The following is a 14236-nucleotide window of genomic DNA, read 5'->3' as shown; positions in this document are numbered from 1 at the left end:
TCACACTTTCAAGCCATATTTAGACAAAAAAATAAACAGAAAATCTCCCTTCGATTTTGTTAAACGGAAGAATTTTGTTAAAATTCTGAAACAAAATCAAAGTCAATTTTGTTAAATGACAATATTAAAACTCGAAACGAAATTATGTAAGTAAATCAAAATAAATTATGTTAAATGACGAGAATAAATCTTGAAACAGAATTATTTGATTAAGTCTTTGTTTGGAAACAAGTAAATATTGAATAAAATCTTATTAAACGGCTAAAATAAATCCCGAAACATATTTTATTTAATTTACGATAAATGTCCTTCAAACATTTCACGTTACCTATGTTGTGTGGGTGCACCCCAACCCCAACAAGTTTAGACCTAAATCCCCCTTGCGTGTAAAGAAATGTTCCAAGGTTAATCATTTAATCATATTTTGAGAGGGTTCCCACATATAAACACATCTCACCCTTGTTATTTAACCAATGTAGGATCTAAGCTTTTCTTTTCCTCAACAAATATTTCCAAGTAGCTTACTTTGGGCATCAATTTCTCATTCATCACTCAACCATTTTCAGCATATGATATACCGCTGTAAAGTTCTAATGGAGTAGAATAAGAAAATATAATTTTATGATTTAACTCTCCACCTTTAACTAATGAGAATATGCCTCAAAGTTCCCATAAAATACAATTTTCTAACATTTGTAGCAATACATATTTGTGCATTTTAATAGGCCATTGTTATTTATATATGTGGTGTTAAGGTTGAGCACACTAGTAATGCAATATGTGAGTAGTTCAGGTGGGAGTCCCAAGTGTCCAAGTGTTACTTTACTAAGGTTACAAAGGGCGAAGTATAAAATGAATTTATAAATTTGTATGATATGTAATTTATAAATCAATATTCTTCATCTCTTGATTGTATTTTTGATGAATGAGTTTTCATGTCTTATTTGTTAAAATTGTGCATATGATCTCTATTTTACTCATGGATGCTTTATTATTCAATGGAGAAAGGTAAGTCAACACTTTCCTTGATTTTATTACTAAGCTTTATGCTTATTGCACTGTTGCTTTTGCTCATAGATTGCTAGCTGATTTCATGAAGCCAACTTGCTCCCTTAGTTTACATCACCTCTGGATATATTTTTAATTAAGCAGTGTACCTTCTGCAACGTGTTGCGTAAGTGCAACCACGAGTGTAAGGGTTGACCGGTTTCCCAGTGGAACATTCGTAGTAAGATCGTCCTTGTTGGAGGCACGGGACATTGTTTTTTTTAAGTGCTTCATATGAAATGTATCTTCTTGCAGCAAGTAGTCGAATATTTGTCTCGGAATCCATGAATATATCATCTTTAATGTCACAGTGTCTGCCAATGCACAAATCTCCACTGATATTGTCCCGATGGTGAATACCCGAATTGACCTCCTCAAATTTGGTGCATTCAGAAACCATTGCCAAGGCCAAGAGAAGGAACATATGCCAGACCTTGGACCCCATTCCGAAAACTTGTGAAATGTATGAGAATGGTTTAAGCTTTTCCAGTAGAAGGAAAGGGACCGAGATGGGGATTCAGATTAATTTTTTTTACTTTTTAAGCTAATTTTATATACTATTTAAAGGCTGCAATTTATTTTTATCTATGGTCTTTTTTAAGGGTATTTGTTATTATTAGATAAAACCTACTTGTTTTCTTAACCAACCAATGCTTGTTATAGAAAGGTTATTAGATTTTTCTCTTTTTAAAATTTTTTTAGGACAAACATATAATATTATAATTTTTTTTTAGCTTAATTGGTTGACCTGGAATGCTGGATTTAATTCACTACAAAAATAAGGGACTTTTAGTGCACAGTTAAGAGGAAGATTAAAAAAAAAAAGACCCTTGAATTTCCAATTTAACAGTATCAATGACGGTTTTTATTTATGCCTCCATACTTACATTTAATAGCTTTGGGACTGTTAGTCTAAAAATAAACTAAATGAGAAACTTAAAGTTCATTTCTCACTAAAAGACACAAATTGGACACTAATGGCTTGTTGCTAAAAACCCAAATCTTTCACATTTACTTTAATTAAATTTTTATAAGAAAAATTGCTTCTTTTTCTTTCAATGTTCGTAAGTTTTTTTTTTCTCTATTTAATTTTTTCTTCAAGAGAACCAAGAAAAATTCTATTGCATAAGCCTATCAAGCATCATCTCTCTTTACCTTTTTTTTTCCCCTTTTCTACTAGCAACTCTAGTTGATGGTATAGTTTGACAAATTGCTCAAAGCAAAAAAAAAAAAAAAAACAAAAAAAAAATCTTTTATCTTTGACTTCTAAATTTTCTTACTTTTTTCTCTATATTATATCAAATGCTTATAAACTATTTATAGGATATTGTCCTTCAAAAAAACTAAAAATATTAAAATCTAATAAACCCCATAAACCAGACTCTTGACCTTTCAATTTCCTAAAAAATAAACTTCTAAATTAAACCCATTAAAATCACATTTAACGTTTAATCAACAAAACTCCCCCGTAAACTTAAATGCTTCTGCCATCCTTCATGCCATTTAATTTCTTGCAGTTGTCAAGAATTACCATCGATAGCGGTTTCGTAAAGATATCTACAACTTGGTCTCGGCGTGCCACGTGAACTAATTTCACACTTCCTTCCTTTACATGATCTCGGATGAAGTGAAAACGAATGTCAATATGTTTTCTTCTCTCATGATTCACTGGGTTCTTTGCTAACTCAATTGTTGATTTATTGTCAATTCGTATCTCAGTTGCACCGAGTTGTTGTTGCTCCAACATGTCCAACAAATTTCTGAGCCATATAGCATGACACACACACCAAGACGCTACCACATATTCAGCTTCACATGTTGAGAGTGTCACGATTGGTTGCTTCTTTGAAAGCCAAGTAAACGCCGTGTTACCCATAAAAAACACATATCCCGATGTACTTTTCCGATCACCTAAGTCTCCACACCAATCACTGTCGGAGTACCCAATCAACTTGTAATCTTCCACATTTGAATAGAATAACCTGAGTGACACCATTCCTTGGATGTACCATAGGATTCGCTTCAACGCCTTCCAATGTAAATAAACCGGCTCCTCCATGAACCGACTTACAATGCCAACACTTAGCAAAAGATCAGGCCTTGTACAAGTGAGATAGCGAAGACTTCCCACCAAACTCCGGCATTTGCTCGCGTCGACTCGTTCTCCTCCATCGAATTTCGAGAGTTTTACACCTGCTTCCATTGGTGTTGATACTGGTTTACTATATGCCATATTGTACTTCTTCAAAATTTTCTTTGCATATGCCTCCTGTGACACAAAAAATACCTGTCTCTTATTGTCTTACCTCTAAACCAAGGAAAAACTTCACCAAACCTAAATCTATCATCTCAAACTCCTGTGTCATTGTGCTATTAAAATCTTGTATCATCTCACCATTGTTCCCCATAAAAATGAGGTCATCAACATAAAGAGTAACAAATAACATATTACCTCCATTCTTCTTCACGTAAAAGGCATGTTCATAGGGACATTGTTTGAACCCGTTCTCCTTGAAGTATGTATCAATACGAGTATTCCATGGCCGCGGTGTTTGCTTTAACCCGTAAAGTGCCTTCTTCAATTTCAACACCTTCTTCTCTTCTCCACTTTTCATGTATCCGGGTGGTTGTTCGATGTAGACTTCTTCTTTGAGTACACCATTCAAGAATGCTATCTTGACATCCATTTGAAATATCAGCCATTTGAATTGAGCCGCTTGTGAAAAGAGCAATTAGATTGTCTCCATTCTTGCAACGGGAGCAATCACCTCGTCAGAATCAATTTCCTCCTTTTGTTTGTATCCCTTTACAACAAGTCACGCCTTGTACTATTCTATCTCGCCTTGAGCATTCATCTTTCTCTTGAACACCCACTTCACACTAATGAGCTGACTTCCTTTTGGCAACTCCGTTAACTCCCATGTGTTGTTGCAGTCAATTACTTTAATCTCCTCGTCCATGGCGGTTTGCCACTTCTTGTCTCTTATTACCTCTTCAAAACTTATATTCTCATAATTTTCCAGAATACATATAATGTGTACCTCACTTGTTGAATCATACAAATCTTGCAAACTTCGCATTTTGGGTTATTGCGGTTCATCTTTATCATCGATAGTTTCAGGATTTGTTGGTATATTGTTGGTGTAGCGGTTGATGATTCTCCATCTTTGATGATAACCTCCGTTGAGGTAGTCCAATCCTATTCACTTGCGTCATTAACTCGTACATCACGACTCACCGCAACGTTCTTACTTATCGGGTCGAGTAGCTTCTATCCTTTTGTTTTCTCATCATACCCAATAAAAATAAACCTTTTGCTTTTGTCTTCGAGCTTTGTTCGTCACTGATCCGACACATGTGCATAGGCCTCACTACCGAATACTTTGAGATGAGAAACTATCAGTTTTTGTCCACTCTAAGCCTCTTGTGGTGTTTGATCATTCAACTTCACATGTGGACATCGATTTTGCACATAGATGGCACATTGCACAGCTTCCGCCCAAAATTCCTTCGGCATCTTCTTGCTCTTGAGCATTGACCGAACCATGTCGAGAACAGCCTGGTTCTTCCTTTCTGCCACACCGTTTTGTTGGAGAGAGTACGGTGCAGTTAGGAATCGTCTTATGCCCTACTCCTCACAATAATCCATGAAAGTCATCGTGTAACACCCCGAACCCGAAACCGACACCGGAGTCGAACACGAGGTGTTAACTGACTTTAACCCCTTATAAAATTTATTTTCCAGACACTACCCAATCTGTGTACTAGTCGTTTTAAAAATCATATCTTGAGTTTCGTAACTAGAAAATCAGTTTCGTGATTTTTCCCAGAAACTAGACTCATGTGCCCATCTATGTATTTTTTTCTAGAATTTTTGGTCCGGCCAATTAGTACAGTTTATTAGTCAAAGTCTCCCAAGTTGCAGGAGTCGACTACACTGACCTTTGCCCATTACGACTTGAATATCTCCCTACACGGGGCTTCAATACTGATGCCGTTTGTTTCTATGAAAACTAGACTCAGAGAGGAATCTATACATATATGGTACGACCCCTAATTATCTCTGGTTAATTTATAATGAATTTCCAAAGTCGGACCAGGGAATCCAGAAACCGTTCTGGCCCTGTCCCACAGAAATCTGATTATCTCTTAATATACTGCCCATATGATCTTTTCGTTACTTCCTCATGGAAACAGACTCATCGAGCTTCGATTACATAATTTATTCATCAATTAATTCCACTCCTACTATTTTTAATGATTTTTCAATCTCATGACACTGCTGCTGCCAGCATCTGTTACGAAAGCAACTAGGTCCATTTCATGCCTACCCTTGATCCAACTCAATCGAACATTCGTGCCATTTTCGCATGGCTTAAAGTTTACATGCCAAAGTTCAAACACAACGTAATAGCTTATACATGCCAAAATGTTCTTCTAAGCCAACTAAGAAGAAAGTACCAAAACTTGTTATCCGGTGTGATGACTTCGATGACGACCTGACCCCGCAAAAATAGATGAGTCCAAGCAACCTATAATGGGTGACAAGGAAACACCGAGTGAGTTTATAACTCAGTAAGTCATAAGCAATGTACTACCATCCATCAATAACATTATCACAAGAGGAAACAAAATGGAACGAGACAATTTACTCCATCCATACCGAACCATACCATAGTTCCTCCCACCTATCGATTCAATTTCATATCAATTCATGCATTCACATTCCATATACTCATCAATAGGACATTGAAGCATTTTCATAAATCAATTTATTTTCGTTACAATCAAACGACTAAACGGCCTTTCACCCATCCTACGATAAATTTTATGTACGTGACTTCAAGTATATTTGTCACATAGGTTCAAACTTACCGGGCTCAACACCAAGTATAAGCATAGCACCTATTAGCCATGTACTCAGGACACTTACCCGATCCGCTGTCCGCGATCGACTCAATGGTGTCGCACACATAGTGTCCATAATGATTCACGAATGTATACTGAGTCTGCACACTCAGTGCTATATAATCAACTCGCACACTTAGTGCTACGTAATCAAATCGCACACTTAGTGCTACATAGTCAAACTCGCACACTTAGTGCCGCATGGTCAATTCGCACACTTAGTGCATCATATTCGTTTCGCACACTTAGTGCAACATAGTCAAATCACACACTTAGTGCTGTACAATTTAATCCCGCGCACTTAGCGCCAATCTCATGGTCATAAATGGTTATACCCGCACGTTTAGTGCCGAGATCAACAACTCAGTACATCTTACCTCTTTTCTTTCATTCAACAATTTCATCATCACATACGTACATGCATATATATATATATATGTATATTTATTCATTCCATTCAGCATCAATACATAAACATTATGACCATTTGAAACAATACCAACTACATGCTTAATGACTTACCTCGTGTTGGGTAAGACGGTTCCAACTCGGCTACTCGATAACCTTTTCTTTGCCTTTGCTCGATTCACCTCCTTTAACTCCTTGAGCTAAATCAATAATTTAACTAGTTTAACCATCTTGCTAAACATTCATACTTCAATTACACATGCATATGTATGTTTGTATATTCGGCAATGACAATGGTAATTTAGCAACCCTTAATTTAACTTATAATTGTTCATAACACATTTAAAGCATCCACTCCATTCCATCATTTTAAAGCACATACATTACTCAATATTATCCAAATTCACATTCGGCATTTTCACAAGCACACATGCCGATTTCATTCACTCATCTCTAATGTTAATTAAGAAATGCCGAATGTCACCAACTAAATGGCATACACACACACCCACATGTATAAAAGTCATCCACACCACCTATAGCTCATTCGGCCTTCACCCTTACTAGTTTTTCCCATTCTTTTGTCGGTTATATATACATAGTCCTAGGGTAGTATCATGAATGGGCTTACATATATATGTATATATATATATAGCCGAATATGCAAAGCTTAACTCAACATCACATAAGCTCCTAAGTGATGACCGAATATGTATATCTATATATATTCATCAACTATACTATTACCTTTAATTTATCTAATCACACAATTTCATCTCATGAATACTTGACCCATTTCTCACAAAAATGAAACAACAACTAAAATGAACATCCCATTTTTACCCCATATGGCCGATTACTTCATTAGTTACCAAGCTAACAATTCAACAATTTCAACCTCATTACAACCTCTACCTATCCAATATAACATGAACACAATCCTCCACCCCTAAATTAGATTCGGCAATCACTTAACCCCTTTAACCTCAACTTTCAAGTTAAAAGCAATTAACCACTCACCATATCCTACATTACTATCCATTTTAATGACATTAACACATCTACTAAGAGTTTCAAGCTTCTTGGCCGAATTTCAACCTCAAAATCCTAAGTCTAATCTATAGGATGAGTAGAATTTGAACTAACCATCTCAAACATGCATAGATTTTCAAGAATCATTCAATACATACCTCATTCTAGCCATCTTCCAAGCCAAAATCCAATAACCAAATCTCCCTTCCTTCTCCTCACTCACGGCAATAGCCAAAGAAAAAAAAGATGAACACTCCCTCTTCCCTCCTTATTTTATTCATCTCTTCCTTTTTAATTCCTTTCTTTAATTTATTTTAATTTACTTACCAATATTAAATAATAAACAACATAAACTTGGAGGAATGGAGTCATGCTTGGCCGGCCACTTATCAAGAATTGGGCACTTTGACATGCAAGTCCCCTTTTTCTTCCACATGCACTAATAGGTCCTCATGCATTGACCTATCACATTTTAAAATTTTCTCATATAAGTCCTATTGACTAAATTCACATGCAATCGACTAAATCGAAGCTTGAAATTTTCACACATTCATGATTACATATTCTAGACAATAAGCATCACATTCACACCTTTCGGTGACTCGGTTTAGCGGTCCCGAAACCACTTCCCGACTAGGGTCAATTTTGGGCTGTCACACGTCGAAGTATACACGCCACCTTTATCGGATCGTACAGATTTGATGTATCTACTGGTTGCCTTTTCCACCATTACTTTGAACTTTTTGAACACCTCGAACGCCTCATATTTTTCTTTTAAAAAATAAACCCTTGTTTTTTTGTGAGAAATCATCGATAAAGGAAATGAAATACCTTTTACCGCTAAAAGATTCGGGGGGTAATTGGTCCACATATGTCGGTATGAATCAATTTGAGAGGTTGTTTAGCCTGATATTCTGCCTTCTTCTGAAACAAAGTTCTTGTATACTTTCCAAGCACACACTCTTCACAAAAATTTCCCTCCCAGTCTATGTCCGGTAGCCCGTACACCATGTACTTCTTCGCTAACTCATTTAGACCACCATAATGTAGGTGACCAAAACAGAGATGCCACAATGACGCCTTGTCTTCTACGTCGACTTGCAAACCTTTTTCTCGAAGGCTTCTCAAATTCAACTTGTACATGTGATTTCTCCCCATTTCAACTCGAGCAACCAAACGCCCTTACTTATCTTTCAAGTGCAACACCCGGTCTCTCATAAGTACCGAATAACCTTTTTCCATAAGTTGCCCCATACTCAAAATGTTGCTCTTGAGGTTTGGTACATAATAAACATCTTGGATAGACCCAACTAACCCATCCTTTTCTAAATAAAAAATGGTACATTGGCCTTTTACCTCAACTTTCGACGTATCTCCAAATGACACATGTCCATTTCAACCTTTCACATCTTTTTGAATAGGTGCTTGTGCCCGCACATATTGTTGCTTGCACCCGTGTCAAGGTACCACACTATCGGTTAACGACCTCAAAATCTTTTCCACAACTTGTGCATCGTTTAGCGCTTTTCCGTTTCAGTTGAGTTGGTTCACTAAGATTTGAACACGCGTAATATAGTCGGAGACACCTTTCGATTCCTTCATCTTCATGTCTTCCAACTTGTCGCGAAGAGTTTGAAGGCAGACTTGTTTAACCCGGTCAGCTCCTTTGTACACCTCTGCCAAAATGTCCCATGCTTCTTTTGAAGTTGCCGCACTCACAATCTTCTCAAAGCCTGACTCGTCAACAGCTCAGAACAGCATGTACAATGTCGCCTTATCTGATCGCATCTCTTTCAACGTCTTGTTTTGAGACGCAGTATGTGACAGCCCAAAATTGACCCTAGTCGGGAAGTAGTTTCGGGACCGCTAAACCGAGTCACCGAAAGGTTTGAATGTGATGTTTATTGTCTAGAATATGTAATCATGAATGTGTGAAAATTTCAAGCTTCGATTTAGTCGATTGCATGTGAATTTAGTCAATAGGACTTATATGAGAAAATTTTAAAATGTGATAGGTCAATGCATGAGGACCTATTAGTGCATGTGGAAGAAAAATGGGACTTGCATGTCAAATTCCCCCTCCCTAATATGTAGTGGCCGGCCATGCTATGGGTGGAAACATGTCTCCAACATGTTATGCTAGTGATGTATGTTAAGAAAAATAAAATAATGAGCATGGTGATTAAATAATGAAAGGAAGGGTGATAAAAAAAAAATATATGGTCTCATCCATACCCCCTTGTTGCCGTGAATTGAAGAAAGAAAAAAAAAGTGTTCATTCTTGAACATCTTTGGCCGAATAGAGGAAAGAAAGGAAGGGGACAGCTTGAGAAAATCGGCTATGGTGGTTTGCTAGACTAAGGTATGTTTGATGTTGTCCTTGAGATGCATGCATGTTTTAGTAATTGACTTGAGTTCTAAATAGCCCATGTTCAAATCTTGAATCTTGTTGGTAACATGAGCAATCGGTCATGAGAAAGTGTTCAAGAAATGGTTGTTGTTCATGTTATTTGGATGAGAAATGGTGAGTTTTGTTGTTTAATGTTAAAGTTAGGTGAATGATGATAGAGGGGTGTTTGAACTATAAAAAGAATCGGCTACCTTGTTATGAGATAGGGCCGAATGTGAGTTTGGTTGTGTTTGAATATTACATGCTTGGTAGAATGGTGGATGAAGGTGCCGAATGTATGTTGGATTGATAGAGTCTCCAAATTGATTTTATGTGTGTATGCATGACCGAATATACGTGGTCACATGAGTAAGGAAATGAGTTATTTGATATGTGGTAAAAGTTAAGTACTAAATCGAAGGTTGCTAAAATTGCCATTTCTTTAGCCGAATATGTGCTTGATCAATGAAGGAATTGTTGAAGAATATAAGTGAACTTGGTGAGAGTATTCGGCTTAGTGTATAAATGATATAAAGATTTTAGGAAATTGTTTTGGTTAGGTGTACGTATGATTAAGTATATTCGGCAATATACTTAAAGTGAGTACTTGATAATATATGGGAGTATGTATATTCGGCCACATGAGTAAATATATATATGATGTTAAATTTGATTATGTATAATGGGCATTAAGATGTGGAACTTAAGAAATGTAGTCATATGTGGAATTACATGATGTTATAGTTGACATTGTACACACATACATCCATTCGGCCATCAACATGAGTAATTAGTGAGGATGGTTGCCGAATATACAAACATACATAAGCATGTGTAATTGAATTATAAATGTTTAACAAGATGGTTAAACTAGTGAATTATTGATTAAGCTCAAGGAGCTAAAGGAGAAGAATCAAGCAAAGGCAAAGAAAAGATCACTGAGTAGCCGAGTTGGAACCGTCTTACCCAACACAAGGTAAGTCATTAAGCATGTAGTTGGTATTATTTCAAATGGTCATAATGTTTATGTATGGATGCTGAATGGAATGAATAAATATACATATATATATATATATGCATGTACGTATGTGATGATGAAATTGTTGAATGAAAAGAAAAGAGGTAAGATGTACTGAGTTGTTGATCTCGGCACTAAACGTGCGGGTATAACCATTTATGACCATGAGATTGGCGCTAAGTGCGTGGGATTAAATTGTACAGCACTAAGTGTGCGATTTAACTATGTTGCACTAAGTGTGCGAAATGAATATGATGCACTAAGTGTGCGAATTGACCATGCGGCACTAAGTGTGCGAGTTTGACTATGTAGCACTAAGTGTGCGATTTGATTACGTAGCACTAAGTGTGCGAGTTGATTATATAGCACTGAGTGTGCGGACTCAATATACATTCGTGAATCATTATGGACACTATGTGTGCGACACTATCGAGTCGATCGCGGACAGCGGATCGGGTAAGTGTCTTGAGTACATGGCTAATAGGTGCTATGCTTATACTTGGTGTTGAGCTCGGTAAGATTGAACCTATGTGACAAATATACTTGAAGTCACGTACATAAAATTTATCGTAGGATGGGTGAAAGGCTGTTTAGTCGTTTGATTGTAACGAAAATAAATTGATTTATGAAAATGCCTCAATGTCCTATTGATGAGTATATGGAATGTGAATGCATGAATTGATATGAAACTGAATCGATAGGTTGGAGGAACTATAGTATGGTTCGGTATGGATGGAGTAAATTGTCTCGTTCCATTTTGTTTCCTCTTGTGATAATGTTATTGACGGATGGTAGTGCATTGCTTATGACTTACTGAGTTATAAACTCACTCGGTGTTTCCTTGTCACCCATTATAGGTTGCTTGGACTCATCTATTTTTGCGGGGTCAGGCCGTCATCGAAGTCATCACACCGGATAGCAAGTTTTGGTACTTTCTTCTTAGTTGGCTTAGAAGAACATTTTGGCATGTATAAGCTATTACGTTGTGTTTGAACTTTGGCATGTAAACTTTAAGCCATGCGAAAATGGCACGAATGTTCGATTGAGTTGGATCAAGGGTAGGCATGAAATGGACCTAGTTACTTTCGTAACAGATGCTGGCAGCAGCAGTGTCATGAGATTGAAAAATCACTAAAAATAGTAAGAGTGGAATTAATTGATGAATAAATTATGTAATCGAAGCTCGATGAGTCTGTTTTCATGAGGAAGTAACGAAAAGATCATATGGGCAGTATATTAAGAGATAATCAGATTTTTGTGGGACAGGGCCAGAACGGTTTCTGGATTCCCTGCTCCGACTTTGGAAATTCATTATAAATTAACCCGAGATAATTAGGGGTCGTACCATATATGTACAGATTCCTCTCTGAGTCTAGTTTTCATAGAAACAAACGGCATCAGTATTGAAACTCTGTGCAGGGAGATATCCAAGTCGTAATGCACAAAGGTCAGTGTAGTCGATCCCTGTAACATGGGAGACTTTGACTAATAAACTGTACTAATTGGTCCGACAAAAAATTCTAGAAAAAAATATGTAGATGGGAATATGAGTCTAGTTTCAGGGAAAATTCACGGAACTGGATTTTGAGTTCCAGAGCTCAAGATATGATTTTTAAAGCGACTAGTACGCAGATTGACAGCTTGTCTGGAAAAATTTTAATAAGTGGTTTGAAGTCTGTTAACACCTCGTGTTCGACTCCGGCGACGGTCTCGGGTTCGGGGTGTTACATTTGATTGGTATCAGAGCTATGGTTTAGTCGGTTCTAGGACTACCATAGCGCGTATGAGTCTAGCTATACATGCCTTAATGTTAATGTTTAAATGTGTGATGACTTCTGACGGTTAAAATGTTTATGTTTTGATTAGTAAATGGATCCCGGTGTAGAAAGAATCTTAGCGGATGACGTTGAAAGTGTAGCGGCTGCTCCTGCACAAGGGACACCGCCTATTGAACCTCAGTCATCTGCGAATAATCAAGGTGAGGGGGCTAAACAAGCCTTCTTTACCATGATGAATGAGTGGGTCGCACAGTATGCCCGAACCAATCCGGCTGTCCAACAATTCCCGAATTTGAATAATCCACCCCCGGAGCCAGTAATGCCATCAGTTACTGATCCTGTGAGGCTGAGTAAGCCACCTGTAGACTTGATTAGGAAGCGCGGGGATGAGGAGTTCAGGGCCATAGTTACTGATGATGCTGAAAGGGCCGAGTTCTGGCTTGATAACACCATTCGGGTGTTTGATGAACTGTCATGCACACCCGATGAATGTCTAAGGTGTGCTATATCCTTGTTGCGGGACTCAGCCTACTATTGGTGGAAGACCCTGATTTCCATAGTCCCAAACGAACGAGTAACTTGGGACTTCTTTCAAACGGAATTCCGAAAGAAATTTATTAGCCAACGGTTCATTGATCAGAAGCGTAAGGAGTTCTTGGAACTCAAGCAAGGCCGTATGACTGTATCTGAATACGAACATGAATTCGTAAGACTCAGTAGGTATGCCCGGGAGTGTGTAGCTGATGAGGTTGCTATGTGCAAAAGATTCGAGGAAGGATTGAATGAAGATTTAAAGCTACTAATGGGTATTTTGGAAATAAAAGAATTCGTAACACTAGTCGAACGAGCCTGCAAGGCGGAAGAACTTGGAAAGGAGAAGAGGAAGGCTGAATTTGAAGCTAGAGATTATCGTAAAAGATCGACGGGTAAAGCTCCGTTCTCAGCTGTAAAGAAGTTCAGGGAGGACATTAATAAGTCGAGGGCGACTGCGGGAATTTCCATCAGGGCAAGACCATCGATGGGCTCCCGAGCTACTTCGGTAGCTAGTGTGGGCAATAATCGTCACGAGAAACCTGAATGTCCCCAATGTGGAAGACGACACCTAGGTGAATGTTGGGGCAAGTCTACTAGCAGGGCCTGTTACTGTTACGGATGCGGTTCGAAGGACCACTTCATTAGAGATTGCACGGAGCTGGATGAGAAGAATAAGATTCAAGGTGCAAGACCTAGTGGAGTGACATCTAGAGGTAGACCACCGAGAATTTTAGGAGGCAGGGGTGGTAGTCAGAGGGGGGCCTCTGATACGGCCGATCGAGCCGAGAACCGTACTCCTGCTAGAGCATATGCCATTCGCGCACGAGAGGAGGCATCCTCCCCCGACGTCATCACTGGTACCTTCACTCTCTTTGATACTAATGTGATTGCATTGATTGACCCTGGTTCTACTCATTCATATGTATGCGAAACCTTAGCAACCAGTAAGACTCTACCTGTTGAGTCTACTGAGCTCGTAATTCGAGTATCAAACCCTTTGGGTCAATGCGTACTTGTTGATAAAGTGTGTAAGAGATGCCCTCTAATAATCCGAGAATCCTGTTTTCCGGCCGATTTGATGCTTTTGCCGTTCGACGAGTTTGATGTTATTCTTGGTTTGGA

The 14236-nt window shown here is 38.0% G+C and overlaps 1 protein-coding gene across 1 annotated transcript; it reads right to left on the bottom strand.

Moving 5' to 3' along the window:
• Positions 1–1144: 1144 nt before the first annotated feature.
• Positions 1145–1492, bottom strand: LOC107963596 (protein RALF-like 19). Its single transcript, XM_016900046.2, has one exon. It carries the CDS (start codon positions 1490–1492, stop codon positions 1145–1147), a length of 348 nt encoding a protein of 115 aa, XP_016755535.1.
• Between the last annotated feature and the right edge of the window lie 12744 nt (positions 1493–14236).

This window comes from Gossypium hirsutum, chromosome A06 (genome assembly GCF_007990345.1).
Source record: "Gossypium hirsutum isolate 1008001.06 chromosome A06, Gossypium_hirsutum_v2.1, whole genome shotgun sequence".
NCBI classification, from domain to species: Eukaryota; Viridiplantae; Streptophyta; class Magnoliopsida; order Malvales; family Malvaceae; genus Gossypium; species Gossypium hirsutum.
The sequence above is the reverse complement of the archived record's forward strand: the minus strand, read 5'-3'. Positions and strand labels throughout refer to the sequence as shown.

Coding starts and splice junctions, on each gene's coding strand:
- LOC107963596 (XM_016900046.2), bottom strand. CDS start 1,492: ATGGGGTCCAAGGTCTGGCATATGTTCCTTCTCTTGGCCTTGGCAATG.